The sequence below is a fragment of the Odontesthes bonariensis genome, chromosome 6 (genome assembly GCF_027942865.1).
Source record: "Odontesthes bonariensis isolate fOdoBon6 chromosome 6, fOdoBon6.hap1, whole genome shotgun sequence".
NCBI lineage: Eukaryota > Metazoa > Chordata > Actinopteri > Atheriniformes > Atherinopsidae > Odontesthes > Odontesthes bonariensis.
In genome coordinates, this window is record NC_134511.1 from 12,413,457 (window position 1) to 12,439,649 (window position 26,193).

Genomic DNA, 26,193 nt, shown 5'->3' on the forward strand with positions numbered 1-26,193 from the left:
TGGACTTCTGGTAGCTTGGATTAAAAATGGATTCCACCTCCAAATCTTCCACTTTCTATCTCTTTTAGTCTCCCTCCATCTGCCCCCTTACACACTGTTAAACAGACTGTTTTTAGATACACTAGCCGTTTCCTCTGTACCCTCCCCTGTTTTTACACTCCTCTGAAGCTTCCTTGTTGCACAGAGTCTACATTCCCCCTCATCTCTCTCCTCGCCCCATGGGTTCCCTCTCTGTAGCTCCCTCGATATTGAGAATCTCTCTCATTGCAGGCTGCTCCTTTGCAGTGTCTGCCTCAATTTGCGTCACTTCTAATTGTGCGGTGTCAACTCGGTTCTCCTGATCTAATCCTTTGCAGTTGATGAGTGCTTTCATCCCATATTTAGCTGTCCTGTGTTCGTGCAGCCATTTCCCTATTTCCCACAATTCTTTGCTGGTGGAGGAGTGGTGGCTAAATGTGTCTGCTGTGTTGTGTTTATTGTTTGTTCCCTGGGTTTGAGGAACAGATGGTGCGCTACATTTCCCCCCTGCCGAGGGTGAGTGCTACAGAGTGCAGCATCACGCAAAACGGGTTTTACCGCAGAAATCTCTTCCACTTTCTGAGTCATATCATTACAAGTAAATATTACTACATTCTGTTATTAAGTTAATTGTCATATTTTAAAAATTACTTTAAGAAACCTAACCATGTTTCATGACTAAATAAAATTGAACTATTTTCCACATACATATGCAGATTCTTTAAGAACTTTCTTCGGGAACTTTGTGTTATTTAATCTGAGAGCTCTCCACAGCTCTTTGAGAATCCCCCTGTTGTTCTGCAGAGAGTAAGGTCTTCAGTAGATTTCCTTGGGCATTACTGCTGTAGCTGGAAATAAATTTGTCGGAATCTTACATTGTAGGCATTTAGGCAGAAACCCCCTACCTGCCACTCACATTTCCCGCCGCGCACAATAGGTCGAGCAGGCTTAGTGTGGATGGTAACTCATCAGAGACAGTTCTTGCTGAAATATTAACAAGGTGGCTGAATTCATTTCACTTAAATGACTTAATATAATTTCCTGCCAATGGCTGTTGCCACTGATATAGCCAAAGCACATGAGTGGCAGACTGCTTGATTGGGCGATGTAACCCTCACATTGCCACCATCATACCGTGCCGAATCGTGTCTTTTACAGCAAGAAGTGCATTTTTCAGTGCTAATGAATCACTTGTGTTTGGGCACATGCCAGGCACTCAGAAGCCAAGATTAAAACTCTGCTCTTGCTAATCATAACAAAAGCCATGGGATTAGTCATTGGAGATAGAGTCAAGGTCCTTGCCCACACAGCTAATTGAGCTCTTATCTTGGCCCAACCGGTAATGCCATTAATCATAAATGGCAGGCCATGTTCATGAGGAAGTGTTGGAGCTCCATAAGCTGAGCTCTAAGTGCAGAATGATTTGTTTTCAAAAGCCTATGGAGAGCTGTATGAATCCTGTAGGGTTTTGTTTGGTACCTTATGAGAAAAAGAAGAGCCAATGCTAGCACTTAAGTTTTGTTGTTCTTCTTCATGGGCTCTGTTAATTCCAGGAGTTTTTTCTCAGCTATATGAGACTAATCATAATCTGTGGGAGCAAGATTAGTTGCTCAGAGCACATGCAGAGCTTCAGTTTTCCTGTTTACTCCTCTTCACTGGAGGAGGTTTACCATAAATACAGTCAACAAAAATGGAAGCACAAACATAATCTATTGTTAACCACTGCAGTTGCTGCGCAGCTGCTATTCCTAGATGCTCTGTACCTGTACCTGTGAAATTACTGTAGCACTCTCTGTTGTCTCTTTCCTCTGACTCTAGGCTATTTCTTTCTTTAGAAAACGTGTATAAACATGCTCCACTATCACATGACCTTACATTGTGCAGATTTTCCCTAGAAGAAGCCAAACTTTTCATCTCTTGTCCTCTTTTTTTTTCTTTAAATCAAGCAAAATTTTATTTGCCAGTCAATGATGGTGTCTCTAAAAAGTAGGAGCTCACATCAACGTGCACTCATAAATTATCATGATAGTGGCAGTTGGTTGCATTGGGACTAAAGAGGGAGACAGGCACAATGATTGAAATCCCTGCAGTCCGGTGATGGCTGCTCAGGTGATCTGGCACAATGCTGGAGCCTTTCCAAGCAGAATCCAGACAGACAGAGGACTTTAAAGGTTTTCTTTTGTTGGGGGATCAGGAGGGATTTCATCCATCGCCATCTCTGTCTTGTTTTTCTACAGGGCATTAAGTCATTATGAGTGAAAATGTTTAAGCATAATTTGAGGAGGCACATGTACAAACCACTGGCAAATATGCATGGACTACAGAAACATAAGAAAACCTCCTGCCATATATGTAACACAAACGGTTAAAGGAGGTTATTTAGAGAAAAGGATTACCCTGAGAGAGCTTTACGCTTCTTACAAACCGTCAGGTGTACACTGGATAAAATGCCCCGCCAAAAATAAGTACGAAAGACAACAAATACAAGACGTTTTTGCTTGAAATTAGCAAAAAAAAAAATCTCCCAATAGTGAAAATCGGCTTGTCAAGATTTCTTGAAATAAGATGTGATATTTGGGGACTTTTGAGATAAAAGTGATCTTGAAATTAGCTTAAAAACCTCTTCAAATGTCAAAAAAAGCTTGTTTCATATGTAATCCGACTCAAAACAATTTGTTTTCAAGACCCTATATCTGGCTGAAATAGTACTTGTTATGCAGTTGTGTCTTATATCAAGTGTAATGAGATATTTTGACTAGAAATGAGACAAATATACTTGGTAAGACTTTGATTTTTTCCAGTGTATGTGTCAAAGCCAACTGGCTGAAAAGGATATGTGATATGTGAATAACATGTGAATAACAGAGACAACAAGGAAGTTAAATAACATTTAACTTCCTTTTCACATTCCTATTATTTTGATAATTTTTTTTCTATCGATCTTTAAAAGTCAAAGAAAACATGACAGAATCCATGTCAGAAATTCAGATTTCCAGATATTTTATACATCTACATTTCATAACATTTATGGAGCATTTAACCATGAGATTTAGGTCAACTGTGCAAAGCAGAGAAAGTTTGTGGAAGGGGTTGGATTTCAGCGGGCAGTTAGGGAAACAGCAGCCATATGAGCCGAGCAGAACAAGTGGGTGACAGAGCTAACCCAGATTTTCTTCTTAGGCTGAGCAGGAGGAGAGTCATGACAGGGGTGGACTGTTGAGCTGAGGTGAACTGCACTATGTTGATGAAAAAAATGGATTAGCAAAAAATACAAAGACAAGGCTGGTTTTCAGGAAGAGGCTGGAACCACACAAACAACTGGCTCAGTCTTTGGTTCTGTGGCGTGATGCAGATTAAATCCGGTTTGCAGTTGGCTGTGTTTTTCAACCAACCCCAGTAATTCACCGTCTTCGTGCATATGCAGTTATTGGTTGCTAATGACAAGTCTTTAGGAAATCTCCTGCTTATCTCTAGGATTACACTGCTGCAGCATCTTGTGTCCACTTCTCTGTCCCCTTATTTCCTCCTCAATTTAAAAACAAACATTTTACGAAGAAAATGACAACACTCAGAGGCCGATCAAACAAGGGATTGAGTTGATCAGTGTGATACAACGGGACACTGTTAATTCTGAATAAGTAATAAAACCTTCAACTTAATTTATTACTGTTGACTGCGTGACACAGTTGAATCAAAGTGCTTTACAACACACAGAAGAAAAATCAACCCATTTTCACTCCCAACTCCAAACATACTAATGTTTGTTAGGAGCCAGCAGTGTCAGTTTAAAGTGAACAGTGTCATTTTTGCACGGGCAGGGTTTTCCCCTGGCTGGTAACATAACAATCACAGGACACTTGTCAACATGGAAAATGTTGCTGAAGATTTCTACAGCTAAAGTTATTTTACTGTGTATTAGAATAGCCATGATGTTTTACTAATCTTAACCAAGTGCTTCTAATATATAACAAAGTAGTAGACTACAGTAGGAGAGTAAAGTAGTAATAAGCCGCAAAAAAGCCTTATTGTTGTACTTATTATACTTTTAAGTCAGGTGTCTATCCCCCTTTATCCCCTCCAACCACCACAAAGTGTTTTATCATGAATAAAACATCAGTACAGAAGGATGTTTTCCTCTTGCTCTTTTCCATTGACGCACTTACTGCTGCAGAAGAATAACTGGTAACACGCCCGTATAGAGCAGTTCCCTGTGCTTTGAAAAGTGCCGCCAAGGACTCTTGACCAAGCATGAGGATGTTATGAGTTGATAATAAGCATGTGTTCAAGAAAACGACAAAAGGAGATAAAACACAACATGCAGGACTCTTGCATGATCAGAACTTTATCAGTTCAAGATATGATGTACTTGTTACATTGAAAGAAAGCCAGGATTTGCTGCAACATTTCACAGGTAGACCTCTGTATTGTTGATGTATTGTATAACACAGAATACGGACGGATTGTTTTCAGACTGGTTATTATTTGCTTAATGCTGTGTAGTTCCTGAAATCAAGATACATGAAACTGAGATAGATGGGAAGCATACTTTCTTACATTAGCTTTATTGAAAAGTTCTCAGGAAACACATCGAGATGATGCAGAGATGTGTATCTTGTTAACCAGATAACAAACCTTGGTGCAGATTAAGGTAATTCCATTTTGTGAGCATTCCAAAAAAAACATTGTTTTGTAATTAATAGCACTTTTAAAAAAACTGAACATTCTTTAAAGCTGCCGTCGGCAACTTTTTTTTAGTCATATTAGCTTGAACTGTCATGGGATTCTGGAAGTAGAATATTAAATAGGCTGTTTAGGCAAAATCACGAATTCTGTAGCTCCCTCTGAAGCCTGTAATCGTGCCTGCAAAAATCGAGCGCTCCCGGCTGTTTTTAACCAATCACGTTAGGTTTGTTATTATACACTGGTGTGAACTCACGTGCAAAACCTCGTCCACAGAGGGGGAGGGACCTGAAAGTTGTATCAGTTCGAATTTTCCGACTTTAGACTCGGAATTTTGAAAACCTGCCGACAGCAGCTTTAACAGGCATCTCTGTGTGATAAAGTGAGGGGGGCATGGAGTTTTTTTTTTTTAAATCCCAATAACAGTTAGACTACATGTACAGTATACAGCATGTGGTTTCTAGAAGGAAAAAGAAGCAATTTACCTGTCAATCTGAGCCTAAGTGTTTTTTTGTTTTTTTTTTAACATTCATGGAGTTGTATAACCTGAAAAGACACTAATAGTACCAGTCATCTGGTTGAGTTAACACATATAAGGTATTTTGTTGCATTGTGCCAAGCACTAAATCTGAATCAACGGGGCATGGATTGACCAAGATGAACATTAAAAGCTCTGTAATGCATTTATATTATTCACACATATGAGGCCCATTAGCACCAGCACAAGAAATGGCGTTCATATTACAAGCCACCAAGAGCTTACAAGATGGCACTCCATGGAGAAAGGAACAGTTAATGCATTTTAAAAATTCCACATTATTTTTCTCCAGGGCTGGAATGACTAATAACCCAGACAGCAAAGTAGGAAGCCTTGTCAGTTGAGTCGTCCCACAGTTCACCGACACTCAGATTGCACCAGCGCATCATTTACAGTGAAATAGTAATTTTGGGATCATGACAGCAGTGATACACAATTGTTCACAATCTCACATAAACAATACACACCTGTGTTAGAATCCAGAAGGTTTTTGTTTTTTTTAGTAGGCAGGGAAAGTCGCAGGTGGCTGCCATAAACTGCCATATTCATCTCTTCCGCTCACCCCCTGACTCACTTGTTTAGAAAAGTGGGGCATTAAGAGATAGCCTGAACAGGCCATCAATCAGACATCTCAGCGCCACGGTGGGATTGCCACTACTGGATCTTCACTTGAGTCTTATCTGATGGCCTCTCTGCCAGGAGGTGCTGGTCTCTCTCTACAGGAGCCTCCCAGGCAGGTGAGAAGGAGATGTTGAAGGGGTTTCTGGGGCGTATTAAGAGGCAGGCTGGCATGGCAGTCAGTGTTGGATCATCTCTCACCTGAAAGATAAAGAGAAAGAATGATTTTTTTCCCAGCATGGATCGAACTTTGGGCCATTGCTTGACCTTTCGAATAAAAATAAATAAATAGATAGAAAGAAAAAAAGGAGGTGACTGAGTTGTGGAGGCTTCTAATCTAAAGAACTTCCCTTATCAGACCAGCTGGGAGAAAGACGAGGAGATTGTAGGTTGATGTGTAGAAATTTAACTTATTCTGCAATTGGCTAATGTTTCCTTGTCTTTATCCAATACTGTTTTCTATCCTTTCTTTCTATTATACTTCTTTTCTGAGCTCCTCTGCAGAAAAATCCATTTTTCTGCAGCAGGCCGCTTTGTCTGCGCAGGGTGCGGCAGTACGGAGGCAGGTGGTAAATAATGCAGAAGTCTTTCTCTTTATATTCTTCCGATGGATGGGGTGCACACTTAAAGAGGCTCTTTGAAGTGGGCTTATTAAATCAACAAGGCTGCAGCCATTTCTTTCCCTTTTTTGGGGGCAATGTAAGGGAAATATGAGAGTGTCTCTCAAAAAATGTCTGCAGCAAAGCACCATTATCCTGCTCCCTCAACCCTTTCTCACCGAAGCTAAAAGTAGAATTCAAATGGAAGATGTGCTACCAAAGTCGCTAAGTGTGCCTTTACGGTGGTGGAATACAGTCGGCCCATATCTGAACACTTGCGGAGAGAAAAGATGGTTGACGTGCCTGTGGATTCCCAGGCAGTGTTTGGTGTTGTAAGTTTTGGTGCATAACATTTACATCAGTATTGCTCAGATGAGGAGAAGATATCCAGTTCAGAGCAGCAGGGGAGGAAATTCAAGCTTGCTCACCTCTCCTCAAACGCAGAGCTGTAACCTTCAAATAAAAGGGTCAAGTCTTAATCTGACTCGTCCCTTTTCTGTATTGCCCCACCAGTGTTGCTCCGAGATTCTGCAATGGTCATCGTATTTCCATAAAGTGTATTGGAGATTTAAAATCTTCTAGTGTGCTTAAAGGGCTCTTTTATCAGCTTTGCTTTAATAAAATTGCAAATAAGAAGCTAGCCAAATTAATTTTCAAAAGTTAAAGTGGAAGGTCTAGAACATATAATGAGTGAGATGTATGCAGAGGCAGGTGGAGCTGTGCGATCCTAGACCTCACTAATGTCAAATATCCACCCACATACGCTCACAGAGTATTGTTGCCTCCACAAATATTCACTGGATTCATAATAGTTTTCATTGTGCAACAAAATCCAAATGTTTTCCTTTGACAACACCACTTTGAAAAGACCTGGAAGATAATAAAATACAACGTGATAGGAGCAAAACAAAGCTGAGAATGTGGCTCCTGTTACAGGGCAGAGCACCAGAAGTAGACCTTGTGATACTGGCCCTAATATATTTGCTTGCAGGAACTGACTCAAAAGATGAAAGGAGAGAAGGCAGAGGTTTGTCTTTCAGGTAAACATGCCTTCAGGGCTGCCCACACATTCAGAATAGATGGATCTGCGGGAAAGCTGTATGGAATAAGTTAACATTCGCACAATGATCCACCATATTTGTTGTTTTTTTCTTTTAATTTTCTGCTTGGCTCAGGATATCTTTCTTCCCATGGCAATTTCCTTTGGATGCTTGTCGGCATGTTGTGTGTGTGTTCCTCCCGTTGTGTCTGATGAGCCACACACAGGAGCTAAAATGGAAAAATACAGCCGGCGATTGAGATACTGATAACCATTGACCAAATTATGAGATGGCACCCATGTGTGTCTTTGAAGATGCAAGAACTGGATCCGTTGTAAATTTGAGAGGTTAACATAGAAGAGTGAGAAAACACGTAATATATTGACTGTGTAAATACATGTGCATGCAATCACAACAAGAGAGTCAGTTATTGCCAAATATCAAACTGTGTGCCTTTCTCATTGTGGTTGTCTCTCCTTCATCTTAATCTTCATGAGATTTCATTGATTTCCCTTCCTCGGGCAGCAGTCCAGTCACACTGTCATTCACGCATTATTTAAGTGTCCAAGTCTTTTAGAATCCATGGACTTTATATCCCAAATGATTCCCTTTTCTTCTCTTTTAAATGAAGACCCGTGTCACAATGTGGCGCAGCTAAACTGTTTTGGCCTGAATAAGCCAAAATGTTTTTTTTAAATTATATTATTCATTAGATATTCATATAAATGGTTGTCTTATGAATGATCTGCCGTCAACGACAAAATTTTATGTGAAAGGTCCACAGCAAAAACTTCTTCAACTCCAATAGAGAGAGACACATATAGACAAAAACAACAAAAATCATATTCATACTTAAAAGTAAAAAATACCAAAACATTTTGGTTGAACATGTAAATCTATCGTAAGTGACTAACAGTAAGTTGTCTGCCTGGATATCCAGTAATTCTATATCCTCTTACCAACTTCCTTTTATTTCTGTTTTGCTCTCTGCCAATTTCTGAGGGAGAAAATTTGTCTCCAGTTGTTCTGGGCTCCTGTGTGTTGCCCTCACTGCCTGCTGTGGCTGGAAGCAATTTTGATGAGTGAAGTAAGACCGAACAAAATGATCTAAAATGTTCTGTGGGGATCAGGGAAACCGCAGAATTGGGCGATTATACTTTGCGGGAGCATCACAAAAGGGTTCCTTTCACATTTCACATTGTTAAAAAATATAGATTTTTGTTTTTTCCACCAGTCAGATGACTTGTGTGGTGACCATCTGTTCTTCTGTTTGCATGTTGGGAAGGCAGTGCTATTTTCTACTGTGTTACGTTAAAAAAAGTACATAAAAATCTCCACATTTTCCAAAAAAAATGTACAAAACATTCAATGTATCCTTTTATTTGAAAATAAGTTAAGATATTTTTTGCGATATGTGAAGTTACAGTTCTGAGGCTGAATGCCTCCTCCTGCTTACTCAGTCTCGGACAGATGAAGGAGATTGCAGATGACACATTTGCAACCAGTCTGCATAGTCAGCTGGCCAGTTGAACAGAGTGCATTATTGCAAAACTGGAGAGGACTGGGAGATGTTGAATGCCTCATTTTGGCAGTAAGGTGTCAATAATCGATTATCTTGTGAAGTATTTCTCACTCTCATACATTGCATTTTCACATGAATGCTTCTCAATGTACCTCTTTGTGCTGTACATCCACCTATGCATTACCATGGAATGAGAAATGTGTGTGCATGCAGATGTTCCTATACAGGATGCAAGGGCTTTGCAAGGTTAGGTTGAGCATCCGTGTCAAGAACAAAACAGAAATCATTTTTTAAATGTACAGCTCAATCTTCCCAAAAAGAAAGGAAATCTCTGTTGAAAGTAAATAATAGATAATTTTTTTTTCTAATCATTTAAAACCTAAAACCCTAAAAATCAAGCGCACTAGAAAGATAACATTTAATACTAAAACCTCAAATTTGTAATAATTTAAAAATAATTTAAAAAATGAATGAACAGACAAAAGGAAAAAAAATCATCTAACATTCAGGTGTTAGTTGATTATCTAACACCTGACGAGGTAAATTAGTAGCAGCTCAGTAACATGAGTGGATATAAAAAGAGTATTCTGGAGCAGTAGATTTATTCAAAAGCAAAGATGGGAATGGATTTATTAATCTATGAGAGCCACACTGTTCAGCTTTCATCCCACCGGGAGTCAGGATGTAACAGGATCAGCAGCCCCTATTCTTATAAGTGCCTGAAAGACAGTAAATAGCACATTTAAAATAATTATTTTACATATATATATTAAAAGAATGCAATGATTAAAAATCTCTTAAACCAATTTGTTATTTACGATAAAACATGAAAAAACTTCAAATCAAATGATGATGTAAGCATGATATTGTAGTATTTCAGGAAAAATCTTGACACACATGAAGATCTTATAATATTGACTCATCTATATTTTCACGGCAGAAAAGCACATTTAAAAAAATGGGACAGGAGCAGCTACTTGCTGGAAAAGTAAGTGGTACTAAAAAGATAAAACTGGAGGAACATTGTGCAACTAATTCCTGCTGGTTGACTGGCAACAGGCTAGTAACATCATTGGGTATAAAAAGAGCACCTTAGGGAGGCAAAGTCTCTCAGTCGTAAAAACTGAGCAAAAATGAGATTAAGCAATATGCAAAAATTTTCTCTATGAATTATGGAGCGATTTCAGAATTATGTACCTTCATGTAGTATGTATACTATAAGTATATGATATCATCAAACGATTCAGATAATGTTGAAAAATTTCTGTGAGTCGGGCGGAAAATCACAACTGAATGATCTTTGGGCTCTCAGGCAGCCCTGCATTTAAAAAAGACATGATTCTGTAATGGAAATCTCTGCAAGGGCTCAGGAACATGTTTCAGAAGTCATCAATCAAAAAGGAAGCCACGTGTGAACATGATCCAAAAACGCTGCTATTTTCTCTGGGCCTAATCTCATTTTAAGTAGACTCAGGAAATATGAAAAACTGTTCTGTGGCCAAAGAAATAAACATTAGAATTTTTTTCAAATCATGGATCTGAGTCTTTTGGACTAGAGAGGACAGAGACCATCTGGGTTATCATCAGCTCTCAGTTCAGAAACCAGCATCTCGGTTTGTATGAAGGTTCCTAAGTGCCCACTGAACTGGTAACTTGAACAGTTCTTCAAGACATGAACAGATGCCAGTTATATATCCACCAAAGAAAAGACGATTAGATTGGGATCTCTTTCTGTCTCCATAATAGAAGAGAGCTGTCTCCAATTGGAAATATGATAACATGATATGAAGTTGAAAAATAAGGCAAAAGAAGCCCACTGAGTAGAATGGGCATAAAGCAGTTGGTCTCCAAAGTTTCCAATTACTTACGCTGTAGTTAGAAAAAGAGATGATGCAACAAGGTTGTGAATCTGTTCTTGTCCCAATCTCTTTTCAAATGAGTTGCTGACTGTAGTTCAAGTCAACTGGACAGAAACATCCTAAATTGTCTTGAAAAAGTGTTTATTTTCTTTCCAGCAAATCTCCAAAACAACTAAATAGATTATTTAAAGAATGACTTTGGTTTAGTCTAGACTGGTCAGAGATGAAATGCTGGTTTGATGTATTTCTTCTTAAGCTGTGACTCACACAAACACAACAATTCATCCAGTGCTAGTTTTTCTTCGACAAGCACAAGTGCCAGTTCTGAGAGGGCCGCTGCCAAACGCAGGAATTTTATAGTAATGAAGCTGTCAGAAAGATGTGGAGTGGATAATGTTTGCACCCACTCTGCTTCCAGGGCTAGAAGGCAAAGTATACAATTCTTTGAAAGCTCAAGAATGCCCACAGCAAAGACAAGCTGAAACGACATAAAACGTGTGTATTCACTCATTACCATGTGTTTTGCTGCCCAGACCACCTCAGCGTGTTTCCTCATCTTAACATGCACAAACATTCAGGGCTGCCTGTGAGCGCTGTCACTGAGTCAGTTTTTGGGATTGTTGAATCACGCTTTTTAGAACGCATGACTTGTAAGGGCGTCAAGCTAAATATGGTATACCCCACATGATTAACATCCATGTTTTACGTTTTTTGTTGGAATCAAAACCATATGTCTGTTGATCTTAAGTATTCAAAAATTTAATTTATGACTAGATATATAGCTTGGATTATGTTGCAAAGACAAAAATACCAAGAAGTAAACAAATAAACCACACATTTTATTCTTTCTGTTTGTATCAAACAATCCATCTAAATCTGCTTTTTCCCGATGAACTGTCAATCACAGTTTTTTTTTAATGGCTGTTTTTGAATAACATTTAGACGATATAAATAAGAAAAGATCAATGGAAATGGTAAAAACTTCCACTAATGCATAAAAAAAGTTTCAGATTCATTTTGAGGTGGTTTGTGTTTCTATCAAATAAGTTTTAATGTGCTTTTTTATTCTTCCCATCTGACCTGACAAAGTTTGACACCAGCTATTTCCAGTCCGGGCCCGTAAACAATAAACTCACCTGACTGATCGGCGTCTTAACAAATATGAAATAACATCCCAGGCATCCTAGGTATATAAGTTTGCTGAAGTTCTCCTGAAGAAGCACTTTCTCCATTATTCTCTTGTGGATGCCCAGCTGCACGGAGTCCCAGAGGTTAGCGCTGTCACCTCACAGCAAGAAGATTCTCAGTTCAGATCTCGACCTGAGACTTGAAGAGAATATTCTCTTCATACCCATTTGTGTTCTCTACAGGTTCTCCGGCTTCCTCCTACACACCAAAAATATTCATTTCAAGTTAATGAAATGACCATAGGGTTGATTTGTCGTTTGTCTCGTTTGCCTCTGTATTCGCCCTGTGATGGACTTTCCAAACGCTTCAGATTTGTTCAGTTAGTGAAAGAACACCTGACTGGTGCCATTCTGCCTCATGCAGCCATGTGCCAAAAGAAAACCTCAAAACAATTTCAAATTGCATAAACATTAAACTACATTAAACATTAAAACATGCATATTATATACCAAACCTTTCCAATAACATAGAATATCTTAGATATAATAAATAGCACAAGTGGAACGATATAAAACAAAAAATTGATAACTACAACTAAGCAAACACAGCTTCGAGTCCAGCTGAAGTGCTTGTCTCTATGAAAGTTCAGCGATTACTATTAATAAAACCAACATAAAATAGTTTCCTCCTGCCTGTGGATGCTTTGCACACTAAATTGCAACAAATCATTTAAAGTGTATCATGTAGAGAAAGTCCTTCTTCGGAAGTTACTACTACAACAACAACAAAAAAAGAAAGCTGTGTAATTGTTCACACCTGAGCTAAAGCCTGAGAGCCGCAACATTTAGGGACATGGGCATGTATTGTAGCAGCTACCCTCATTTATTTTCTTCCCAGCTAAGTGCAGATAAGATAAAGCCCTTTGCACTCTCTTTAGCAAAAATGCTCGGCTGCATTACTGGCAAGCCCGCATGGACCAAACCTGAAAGTAGGGCATTCGCCGGCCTTCTGTGGCTCGAGAAGCACATCTCGACACCCCCACTCTCGTGCTTGTGAAATGCCGACATTATGTCCCGCTTATTTTACTTGAATTATGAATTTTACGTGGATTCACATGTGAAAATTGCCCGTGTCTGTGACACATGGAGGCGGGAATAAAGCTGGACTTGAGCCATTCTGCAAAAACCTCTCGGGTACATTTGACTCCCAAGACCTTCCATGGAACATTTGAGTTGCAGCAGCAACACTGAAAAATGCTTGGTTTGCTGCCAGCTTTACAATGGAGTTGTGAGTAATATGCCATTTTGTGCCTCCTAATCCAATGGCACACTGCCACCTCATAATTATGAATCCACTTTGGTAGTATTTAAGTGTACATAAGTCTTTCTCAGACATTACTGATGTCAAAGAGCAAAGCAAACTACAATTTTAGTAGCTAAATTAATTGATAGCTGCAAGAGTGTGGCCCATATTCACAATGATGTAATAAATATCTTCATTTGCAAGTATATTTTCTGATTAATTACGATGTAGGAAATTCAATTTTTTTCATTGTTTTATGCAAGTGTAAATGGAACTGTTGTGGATAAAAACTACAGACCTTTATCTAAAACTTGGTTATGCTTATTTCTATTTAACTGAGGTGTTGTCTAATAAAAATGCAAACTAATATAGGTTTCATCTCTCACTCATGGCCAGAATGCTCCAAACCAGTGGAAATTGCATACAGTTTGGCAAACTTATGCATACATTAACCTTGATAACTCATGCATTAAAACAGACACTCTACCACAGCTAGTGAAAACAGTTGAATAGTGTTTCTGGTCTCTGATGGAGCTTTGTGGGCAGTTGCTTTTACTACAGTTGACAAAGTTTTAGCCTCAGGTTTACTTACACTTCTGGATAAGTCAGTCTTTGAAACTGTAACATATTCCAAATTCTTGTCACAGTAGCACAACTATAGTAGTTATGCATAGAATCAGGACAGATGCGACCTATAAGACTCTCTGCATTTAAACCCTTTTATTGCAAATATAAAGGTAATGTGAATATGAATTTTCAATAAGCCCATGTTAGAGTTTGAGAACTGTCAGACTTAGGATTTTATTTTACTCGTCTTGGTTTTTCTGCGTTTGGTTTTATTCTGTTCTCTTATTTGTGTTCTTAGTATTTGAAGTTATTGGTTTGAATTAGGATCTATTCTCTGTATGTATGAGTCTGCCTTTATGTTTATAACTCCTCTAATGGTTTGTCTTTGTTGTTATTCTTGCCTCAGTTCTGTACTCCTTGGTTTGTCTCGGCCATTGTCAGATCCTCGCTGTTACTGAGTTATTCTCAGTAGTTCGTTTTTAATCACTTGTCTGATTTTCTTGTCCGATAATTTATTTCTAGACACGGTTCTTCCAACCAATCTCACAACATATAACAGCAATATATTGATGCGGCTTTAGCTCAGGAGGTCAAGCGATCCCCAACTTCACCCAATATGTGTTACCCACTTGCAGGTTGCTTTGAAGAAAAACAACTTACAAATAAATAACTTACGACTTACAAGTGAGTAACTTTTATACTAAATAAATACAATATAATGTAAAGTTACACTGGTTCATGGAAGAAAGACTTGAATAAATGGATTTTTAAAAAATAAATAAATAAATCAAACAACTCTCAAGAATTGTACAGTGACAATAATTTCCTGACATTTGTTTTTTTTTTGTAAATCTGGAGACCGAGCTTATGTGTTGGGATGAAACTAGATCCTTGTTATATGTGTCGCTTGCGTTGATGCGTACATCTCGTCATGTGACAATGTGCGTTGTTGATACTGTCATTCTGAAAACTTTAAAGGAGAATGAAGGGTGGAGGATAAGTCCACTGACTCACATGCAAGGAACCACAAGTATGAAACGTTTCTGACTCGTTTGGGGTTAGAAACATTGTTGGTCAGAATATTGTTGGTTATTGTTGGACAGAATCCATGGACAGGGTTAGATGATCATCGATGGTTATTGCTTATACATTTTGATATTTGTAGATCATAGCTGCTGTTATCTGACATGAATAATTCCCTAAAAAACAGCCCACAGATACACTCCCATAACACAATATCCAACCATAAATTGTGACACTATGTTTTGAAGATCTCGGCTTCTCTATTATAGTATGTGATGGGTTTTCTTTGTTTCTTGTTGGGTAAAAGTCGAAGCGCTGACCATATTGCCAAGTTGGACCGATTTCCCCAGCCTATCCAGAACTTTTCCTCCCTCACAGCAGCATCATTTTGCAGCTTTATATTTATGTTACAAACTGTCTTTTTTTAGCTGATAAACCCTCAAACACCACACCAAAGTATTTCCCAATCTTGGGGTTAGAGAAAGGTTATGAAGTACATTGCCCTTTTATGATAATCGTGGAATAAAATTTAAATGAGCATTTTACTGGAGATTATTATAAAAACCATGACGATTCTATATGATTATGTAAATCTAATAGCAAATGAAAAAGTCACAACACGTACATTATGATTCCATTCCAGTATTTTTAAATATTCGTTATTAGACTACGTCAGCACATTTGCAAAACAGTACATTTATTTATCAAATACTTTTCAGCACTGTATACTGCAGTGACGGCTTGCAAATGTTGAGCACAAGGCGGTCTTGAGTGTTAATGCCCCACTAAGAGATGCCGAACAACTGGAAGGTGAGTGCCATAAAGGGCCGTTGTTGAAAGGGAGAACACCTCACCTCCACTTTCCCTTCCAATGCCTTGTCAGTCAAGCAGAGATTCAATCTGACACCCGTCTGATTGCAAGCTCATCCTCTCACTGTCAGGATATTGTTGGTCCGCTGCCTATTGTTACTGCTGTCACTTCCCTGTAGTTTGACATTACCACCTATCTGCCAACTGCAGCTATGCTGAGCCAGGAGTATTCACTGAATGTTGCATAGCTATTGATTTGATCATCCTCATAGACAGTGAGAGTTCCGAGTTAGCAGGCGCATACATGTAAAATCCATGTAGACCTTGCTTTTGAAATACACACACTGTTGGCAGGCTCTGTTTTTCCTTCTGCCTACCGACCTCCGGTTTCTTCAGTTATTCATGAGCCATCTGCTTGGGCAAGGGCTGTGTCAGATGTGTGTCAAACAGGACCTCATCTGTCCCTCCCGTTCCTCTTCTAGTTGTGTCCTCGTTTGCATGCCGAAACTGCCGATGCCCTTGCAAGACGCTACGGTTAGCTAAGGGACTCCGGCTTTAGATTCTAGTCCTTCTTATCCTAAATAACCTGTTTGATCTGATGGGTACATCTTTATTTAAGACCATAGCATCTGGTTCATTAATGTTGTAAGGACAAGCACAAATTTATCTTTGTGAGCTTTTTTGTGTGCTTGTTTTGTCTGCTCTCTTGACAGTCTCCAGGGATGTAGGTTAAAAATGTAACAGGTCCACACAGAAGGAGTTTCACAAATACATAGGCAGCTCTCTTGATGATATCCACTAAATAAGCTAATTGTTAATGCCAACTGTGAATGTTAAAATATTACAGTGCCAGCGAAGCAGGAGGTGAAATTAGATGAGACTAAACATGAAAAACTGCTGAAATGTGAAAGCAATATTACTTTTCTTAAAATTAACAGCAATGAAAACTGAGTCAAAGAGGAAAAGTAGCTCTTTTGAAAACTATACTGTGACAGGATAAAAACAGGTGCAATGAAAAGGTCAATATAGTCCTCTTTACCACGACCTTTTCCATATGAATATGCCCTACCGACCAATCCCTCTGCAGTTCGGGACTGTGCTTGAAAATGAGGACCATTTCTTCCTTGTAATAGAACTTTTTACTTATGATGGGAGAAGAGGTTCAAAGCAAACTTAAATGGAATACTCTCCTGGTTTGCCATGACAGTGTGACTGTAGGCTGCTCTATAATTCTCACTTTTTTTCCAGAAGTTTCTGAGAAACTCCACTTGAGTGAAAGTAGAAGGACTGATTTTAGAAGTCTACTTGCAAGTAGCAAAAATTCAGCCATTTGGGGCCATGTTATGGCTGAGGATGGATGACAAACATTTTCACCCAATATATTCAGTTCAAACAAGTTTAGTTCAGGTCTAATTCCTGCAGTCCAATTCAAACCAATGTAGTCCAAATCAATACGGACTGTGTCAATACAGTCAAACTCAGTTCAGTTTGATCCAAGTCAGCGTACTTGTAATATTCTAACACAAATTTGTTAAAAGGCAAAAACAGAAACCAACAGATCGCGTTGGCTCTTTTATTCGCTTTAGTCCCCTGACATTGTGAGTGGTGTGCATGCTCAAGACAGATTAATACAAATTTTAGATTAATTTCACCATTTTTGTGGGAATCAGAGGGTAGAGCAAATGGAAAATTGGTCATCAGTGGTTAATTTTTCTATCTACGTATGACACTTTTGTAACTCTTGCCTAACAAAGGTGGTACTGTTTCAGTCATGACCTTGTCAAATAAAGGCAGAAGTGCCAAAGTGAAAACAAGAATATTGCCATCTGGAAATTAATCAAGAAAAGTTGTCGGTTTGAAAAGATAGAAAATAAAAAATCAAAGCCTATTTTTTTTTTTCTTAGTGGTATAATACAACCTTTGTTGTGTGCTCTTCTCATAATAACTGTTATTGCTCTTTATTACTCGCAGCACAAAAAACTCATTTATGGCTGCCTTGGCTGTGCTAAACTTGTGCACTCACACAACTGTCAAACCTTATGCAATTTTTCCAACCTCCCCATTTCGCTGTGATATAAAAACAAATTATGTATGCATGGATGGATTCACACAAGATATATGACCTTACAAAGAGAAATTATAACTGAATTAAATGACGGCCTGCTTCTGAGCAACACAATAATGTGGAAATTCAGAAAGAGGCCAGGAGGTCCCTCTGGAGAACGGCTGTGATTCATCTCTGACAGAGACATCACTTCCACTCTGGCCCAAGGGGATAAGACTGTCATGTTAGCCGTCCCTGCCCAATCCCCAACCTTTCAAAGTAAAGCCACCGTGATGAATCGTGGGCCCTCTCTGAGTGTGCTATCCCACATGCTCTCTGTGTTGTCTGTGGGTTTTAAGGACACAGAAAAGCATTTAAAATGGATGTTGTATTTTAACTTTAAGACAAAGCAGCTCTTAGTGTCAGTTTAGAGCTCCAAACATGCCGGGAACATATTCAAATGAGTGAGGAATCTGGTTAAGTGATTCACGGAGAAGTAAACAAAGCTGTCTGTATCCACTCAAACCTCTCATACCACTTACACTGACATCTTTATGTTTTTTCCAGTTGAATAAAGTGTCCTTTAGCTACTGCTAGTACAATGCCATCTGTACTTTTGAACTGAAGTTACTGTCTGCTGATGCTACGTAACCACAAAACTTATTTCTCCTGAAATCCAATGTCACACTTGATAATGAAAGAAAAAAATGCCTCCAGACACCACCTTGATTGAAAAAGCAGCCTGGTGATTTCTGTAAAAAGTCTTGATTGCAGTCTTTTGGGCTTAGTAACATTTTAGTTTCACTTTTAACACGGCATAACACATTCCCATATACAGGCAGGCACAGTGGCGGCGTCTCATTTTGTTTTGTGACCTGCTTTTAAAAGGAATCCCCCATTAAAAAAAGAAATATCATGTTGACCAAGCTTTCCTGTTCATGTGTTTTCTGAAACCAAGCATTAGTAAACTCATTATTCTCTTATATAGGATTCCAGGTGTTCAATGGTCCTGAGTCTTCAGAGTATTTTGTGTTTAATGATGTGCTAAATGTTTTTAAATGGCGAAAGGGTGGACTGTGGGTAGGCCATTCCAGCATCCAAACTCCAAAGCCATGCCGCTGTAACAGATGCAGTATGTGGTTAGTATTGTCTTTCCTAGATAATCAAGGCCTTTTCTTTAAAAAAAAGACTAAACTGGATGGGAGCATATGTTTCTCTAAAACCTGTATATATATACACCTTTCAGCGTTGATGGTGGCTGTCAAGATGTGCAAGTTTAAAAAAAGAAGAGTAAATCCTGATTTGTCTGACCGCTGAACAGATTTTCACTTTGCGCAAGTCCAATAAAATTAATTTTGGTCCAGAGATGATGGTGGTATATCTGGATCATGTTCACGTATGGCGTTTTTTTCACTATAGAACTTACATTTGTGATCCCTGAGGGCCTGAAGATCACGTTAATCTAACATTAATTTTTAGCCGTCTCTCTCGCATTCAGAGATGTCTTCAGATTCTCTGCATCTTTTGATGATATTATGTAAGTAGATGATGGAAGTATAATTTTATGTTGTGGAGCATGATTCTGACATTGCTCCACAGCTTGTAGATGAAGTTTTTTTTGCAGATTGCTGAACATCGGCCCATCATTACCTTCGAGAGACTCTGCCACTGTAAGGTGCTTTTTATATGTCCAGTCTTTTTTACCGGCCTTTTTTTTTATCTGTTTCCAATTAACTTAATTAGTTTTGCCAACCTTTGTGAGACATTTTGCCATTTTATATATTATATCATATATATTTGCAATAATGAAAATAATGAAAAGCTTGCATTGAGATGTAAGTCTGAAGTGGAAAATGAAGCAGAGAAGAGGAAAGTCAAGTAGAGTCGAAAATTATCATGCAATGAGAATATGCCAAAAGAGTCCATCATCACATCAGCTGTTTAATAAGCTTCAGCATGTCAAAAAGTGGGCATCTTTACAGCTTTGATCCATTGCTGGTATATTTTACACAATCGCAAAATGAATTATTATGCTGCTGTGATAAAAATCTCTTTCTGTAAGGACTTTGGCATTATACCTGACATAAAGTATGTCCAGTCCTGAATGCAAAATATTAAACATTTACTTTAGCTCTCTCGTTTATCTGAAAAAAGTGTTCTCTTAGTCTAAATGACTTTGATAGAAACCTATTAAAGCTGCATACTCCATGTCTGGAAAAGGTTTAAGAGACCAGTACTAAGTTTTGAGTTGAACTACATCAGCCCAATAACCAAAGTGTCCTGAGCCATTTCAAATGATTTAGACTTTTCTGTGTCCACAGACAGTTTAAGCAAGGGAGTTAATCTGTTTTTGTTTTTTTCCTTGAAACATGCCATATTGTAGGTTGTGAATGATGTTTATTCTGAAGGTGATCTACTGGTGGACTTGATGTTTTTAAAATAAAAGATATAGGAAAATTGACTTAAGGGAAAAAGAAAACATTTGTTCCTTAACAGCGTGAAGACTACCGTTGTATAATAAAGTATCTTCCCAAAAAGACGTAACTGGCTAAGCCTTAAAGAGGAAAGGCAGTGCATAGAATCCTGTTTTGACAAAATAGACCTGGGAAAATAAAATGCTAAAACCAAACCTAAAAGAATAAAACAAGGATATTTAGTGCAGATTTAGTTTTTCCTGACCTTGTCAGATGTTTTTTGTCAACATGTCAGCAGGAACTTTTGAGACTAACACATGAACTCAAAATTTGTGTAATGTTGCTACAATTTGAATATTTCAAGGGAAGTGTAACATTGTTGATCCACCTAAAAAGTGAACATGACTTACGTCACTTTTATAAGGGGTGAATGGTGATGTCCAACTGTGATGTCATGGGAGGGATTTGATCGTGAAATACTTCATAAAAAGATGCCAAGGTGCCATGACTGCAAGATTTATTCGCATAACATATAGAAATATGATCAGTGCGCTGTAGATGTGAAGATTCTGTTAATGAGAAAAAGTAAATATTGGTACGTGGTTGATGACATTATGAGCTCATGCTGTCATTCGGTTGGCACTAACAAAGACGAGACATATGCCGAGAGCTGAGGGAACCAGGCTTTGACATGTGACGCTTGGGTGGAAATAGCCTGTTAATGAATAGACAGCAATGGAATAAAAAAAATGAAGATGGCAGAGAAGATACACGAAGCGTTCTGTGTGGTAAAATATTGCTATTGTTAGGCAGTGCTGAGGGAAAAGTGCTGCGATGCAGAAACAGTGAAAAGCCTTGACAGCTTTCCGGTGGCAGTCTGACGGCTGAGCAGGGAGATTGGAAGGAAAGTGCAGCAGAGGGCTGCTGTCAGGCCACACCAGAGCTCCGTTTAACAAGGTCCAGAGATGAGCTGCACCACAACACATTGTAGGGGAATAAGAAAAGGGAGTGTGAGGATGTATGGAGAATTGACAAAGGCTCATGCATTTTTCCAGAGACTTACTACCTGTCATGCCTGCAAGCCTTGCTTTCCTCACTTGTGCATGGGAGCAGGGATTTGAGATCTTCAGAAAGGACAGGAGTTGAAGTGGATTCAGAGATTTGGAGCAGCACCTGCCATAATATGATGATATCAGGCATGATTGTGACACTTTGACACCTTCATCTCGACATGAAGGATGTATGAGTAGCAGTAGATAACATTCATTTTTCACTCAGCTGTACAACAGTGTAATGTCAGTTGAGATCATTCACATATCCAGCCTCTATTTCAATTATAATTGATGTGTTTAGTGAGCTCATTTAAACTGTGATGGAGGACAAGCAGAAATAATTAATGCGAGCAAATGTGGGATATGCCTTTTTTCAAACATAGACTCCTTAAGGGCAAACACATTAAAGATTCTTTACAAAATTGTAGTACCACTTCAGTGCCCAAGCAAATGTGAGAACCCTCCATTCTCTCACAGGCCATAGTTTTTTTTAGTTAAATTGCAGGACCGTTTATTTTTTTTACCTGTTTTATCCCATTCCATGTCATTTCTCTGAAATGACACCATAACAAGTGCATATATTTTTGGGTTGTGACCCTGAACTACCCTGAAACTGTAAATAAGAGAGAGCCAAGGTTGCTGTTTTTTTTTTACTGCTATTTTCTAAATGTTTTCTCTGGGTCATTTAGCTTTTTTCAAAAGCAGCAGCAGATTGGATTGTCAGCCCTGGAAACTATGCCCATTGGATGGCAACCTGTCAATCGTGATGGAGCCTCATCTCCTAAAAAAAAAAAAAACGTCTTTTTTTGACCATTTGACTATAGGAGCATTTCTTAATACATAAAAAAAAAACACTATTTTCAATAGAAAATATCATTAATGATTAACATCATATACTCATCAGGAAAATGTGTATCTAGGTCACAGACCAAGAGAGAAGCAAGATCTTTTTTGTTTTTTTCCTTAGACTTCTTCTTTGTGCAACCACAGGAATTGCCCCCTGCTGGGCAATAGATTGAGTTTAGATTGATGGGCTTCACAGTGGAAATTAATTTTGAGTGAAAGGCTACTTTAATGGTTTTTACAGTGTCAATGTCAAACATATGATTGAGCAACAGTGACTTTAAGTGTGCCCACTAAACCCAAATCTGCTCTTTCTTTAGTCCAAGTGGATATTGAAATATAAATCAGCAGAAATGTCTTTCAGGTGCTTCTGAGATTGTGTGTCCAAGATAGTGGGATGACAAATCAACAGAAATGAATAAAGTAATAATAAAAAAAAAATATCTGTAGTGAAAATCCGACAGTTTTGGTTGTACAGAAGAAACTACCAACATTTCCCCTTGCCCCTAGCTATTGCTCTCTTTGCTCAGCATGATAGCTTATCTCCCACCAACAGGTTTTATGTCAACCTCTGGAACACTGAAACACCATTAGTTATGTCCTCCCTATCAGAGCAAGCTAATTCCATATCAAAGCCACCCACCCAATTTTAAATTAGCCTGAATCAGGGAGAACCCCTGCTGCCTGAGACCCAAACAACATCACTCCTGAAATGTGTGCTAAATCACTATCATGAACAGGATTAACTATTCTGTCATAATGTGCCTAACATTGTTTCTTGTAGGTGAATGTTTGGGATTTTGTCCTTTTTGTTATTGCTGTACATTGTCAGGGGTTTTAAATGGTACGATTTATATGCTTCTCATAAAGTGACAACTTGACAGGTTGCTTATTTTATGCTTATTTCTATATTTACATATGTCGTGTACTGATTCACTGATGTCTTTTTTTGTGTCTCTATAGGGGGGCGACTCCTTTTCCTGGTGATGTGTCTGAACCTTGTGCCTCAATCTAACAGCTGCCCTGCCAAGTGCGTGTGCTACAGTGAACCCCGGCCCACTGTGGCTTGCCAACAACAAGGACTGTTTTCCATCCCTACTGAGATCCCTGTACGAAGCCAGCGGATATTCCTCCAGAGCAACAAGCTAACGGTGGTAAGGTCCACCAGCTTCAGTTCTTGCCACAATCTTACTGTTCTCTGGCTCTACTCCAACAACATCAGCTACATAGAGGCTGGAGCCTTTTATGGCTTGGAAAAACTGGAGGAACTGGACATTGGAGACAACAGTAACCTCCGCACCATCAGCCCAACGGCCTTTCAGGGCTTAACTAAACTGCACACCCTCCATCTCCACAGGTGTGGCCTATCAGAGCTCCCTGTTGGGGTTTTCAGAGGAATGTTCTCTCTTCAGTACCTTTACCTACAGGACAATAATATTCTAACGCTGCATGATGACACATTTCTGGACCTTGCTAATCTCACCTATCTCTACTTGCACAATAACAAGATCAAAATAGTAACGGACAACATGTTTCGAGGCTTGGTCAATCTGGACCGTCTGCTGCTACACCAGAACCGCGTTATCTATGTCCAACCCAAGGCTTTTAGTGATCTTGGTAAGCTGAAATCCTTGTTCTTGTTCTTCAACAACCTAACAGTCTTGACAGGAGAGACCATGGATCCACTGGTTTCCCTCCAGTATTTGCGGTTAAATGGGAATCTGTGGATATGCGACTGCCGGGCGAGGACCTTGTGGGAGTGGTTCAAACGTTTCAAAGGTTCCAGCTCTGAGTTGGAGTGCAGTGTCCCTGAATTCCTGGCTGGAAAGGACTTGAAACGGCTGAAAAATGAAGACTTGGAGGGATGTGTGGAAACCCCACAAATTCAGACCAATCTCTTCAGCTCCAAGGCACAATCGGGGAAATTCCCATCCACTGAAAGCCCTCTGGAGGATGTCATTCCCAGGTGTTGTCTCAGTGATAATGACAAGTCTTCTATTCTGTCTGGAAAGAGTCGCCAAATCACTAACAACCCCCTTAAGGAAAAGGAGAACATGTCGAAGACCAAATACAAGCAGCAGGAGAGAACAAAAAATGAGACCCAGAACAAGCAGAATGATGGACCGCTGGGAACCTTGTCCAACACCCTGGACAAGGCTTTGGAAAACATGAACCCTGACTTTATAGATAATCCAGAATCATCAACAGCCTCAAACAAAAAGAAAAAGAAGTGTTCCAAAAAGCCCAAATCAGACACCCACTGCATCAAAGGTCAGGGCTCTACTTTGCAAGTGCTGTTCTTTCTCATCATTCCCATGACCTGGATATCTCTAGCCATGTCTTAGGACTCATGGTGGCACAGGACTCAAGAATGTTGACGCTAATGACAATGATACAGAAGATGCAGTGACATCTACAACAGGCAGTGACTGAAAAGTGAGGAGTCATGTTGACCTAACATTGCTGGAGACATACAATATTGAAGAAGTAAGAGTATAATAAACAAAATGGATGCCTTTACAGAACACTACACATCTAATGTAAATAATGAATCGGTGCCCAAACTTGTTTGTTCTATGTACTCAGCTGTACTGTGTCTAAGCTACACTTTGGAGACTCCTCCCTTTTCCCTTTCAAAAGCTTTTACTGCTTAGACAGACCACGGGAGGATCCAAAAAAAAAAAGAAGAAAATGGAGGAAATCAGAGACAGAAAGCCCACAAAGAATGTTTGGTCTGTTTAATGAAGAAAAAACAATTGCCCCTCATTATTTATTCAGAGTCATGCATTTGTTGGGTAATGTTTTGTTTTTTATGTTTATAAAAACAAATGTTTTACCTCCCTGGGTTTTAGTTCTATTTTCATGAGAGAAAGGATATATGGATAGCATTTGCCAAAAGAATGCTGTCCGTTTGTTCATGGAGATTGCAATGGAACCATAGATATGCATTTTATTTTACTTGTGTACAAGTATGAATATATTATGAATAAAAGTTCTTATTTCCTAGATCTTGTGTATGCTGTGTGGTATTTGCTTTTTCTCTTTGTTTTACAGATTGGCATATATACATACAAATCACTAACAACCCCCTTAAGGAAAAGGAGAACATGTCGAAGACCAAATACAAGCAGCAGGAGAGAACAAAAAATGAGACCCAGAACAAGCAGAATGATGGATGTATATACATGATGGAGATATATATATATATATTGTTTTAAGTTTAAGCTTTATTGCTTTGATTTTTTTTTCATGAATATAGAATACTATTGATTGTCTGAAATCCCTTTGTCTTGCTGCTATTACCCTGGGAAAAAACAGTTTAGACTCTTAATTAACTTATTTCACTTAATATTTGCGAATCGTGAAAATCTCTTCTTCTACACAAAATTCTGTACGCTTTTAATGAGGTACAGAGAAGACAAGACTTTATTCAAATATTGCATCAGCAAAACTGTCCAAACAAAAGAGGACCAAATGGGTTTAAATTCAAATCATGGATAGCAATTTATTATTAACATGACTGCAAATTAAGTCTCACTAATCATGTTGAGATCAAAGACAGGCTCATTCTCCATTTTTTCTATTCTCTGTTCTCGATTTTCAGAGTTATGACTACTTTAGTCACACGTTTAGGTGTGCAGGTTCTGGTTTCTGCTCAGGTTCCTCCAGGATTTAATTTGTATTCTCGGGTGAACTTTCTATCCCCTTTTTTTAAATTATTGTGATATCTTATTCTAAGTATCAGGGCAAGGAATTATCTAAAAAGTAAGTCACATAACACTGGAATAACATTATAAAGCCTATTTGATCCACATTAGTTACACCTGCGATCTTGAGTTGTGTAGACTTTAAGCTCACTGAGGAGATTAAAAAAAAGAAAGGATATCTTACAGATTGGCATATATACATACAAATCACTAACAACCCCCTTAAGGAAAAGGAGAACATGTCGAAAAAAATCCATAAGATGCGGCTTTGCTGAGGCAAGTTATGTGAAATCATTGCTGAGGTGTCCACCGGCCAAGCTAAGGTAGAGTAATGAACTGCACTACGTTATGCCACAATCTTGTCAACACTTCAATTTATTTCACATAAAGTAAAAGCATTAGGAGGCAGGGTCTCCACAAATCCCTGCA

General features: G+C 38.8%; 1 protein-coding gene across 1 annotated transcript in view; it reads left to right on the forward strand.

The window, feature by feature from the left end:
* rtn4r (reticulon 4 receptor) overlaps positions 1-25,065 on the forward strand; it is a 47,530-nt gene extending 22,465 nt beyond the window's left edge. Inside the window, exon 2 of the mRNA XM_075468952.1 lies at positions 23,021-25,065. Coding sequence (XP_075325067.1) covers positions 23,021-24,402 — 1,382 coding nt within the window. The 3' untranslated portion in view covers positions 24,403-25,065. The remainder of the gene's footprint in view (positions 1-23,020) is intronic.
* Positions 25,066-26,193: the final 1,128 nt, after the last annotated feature.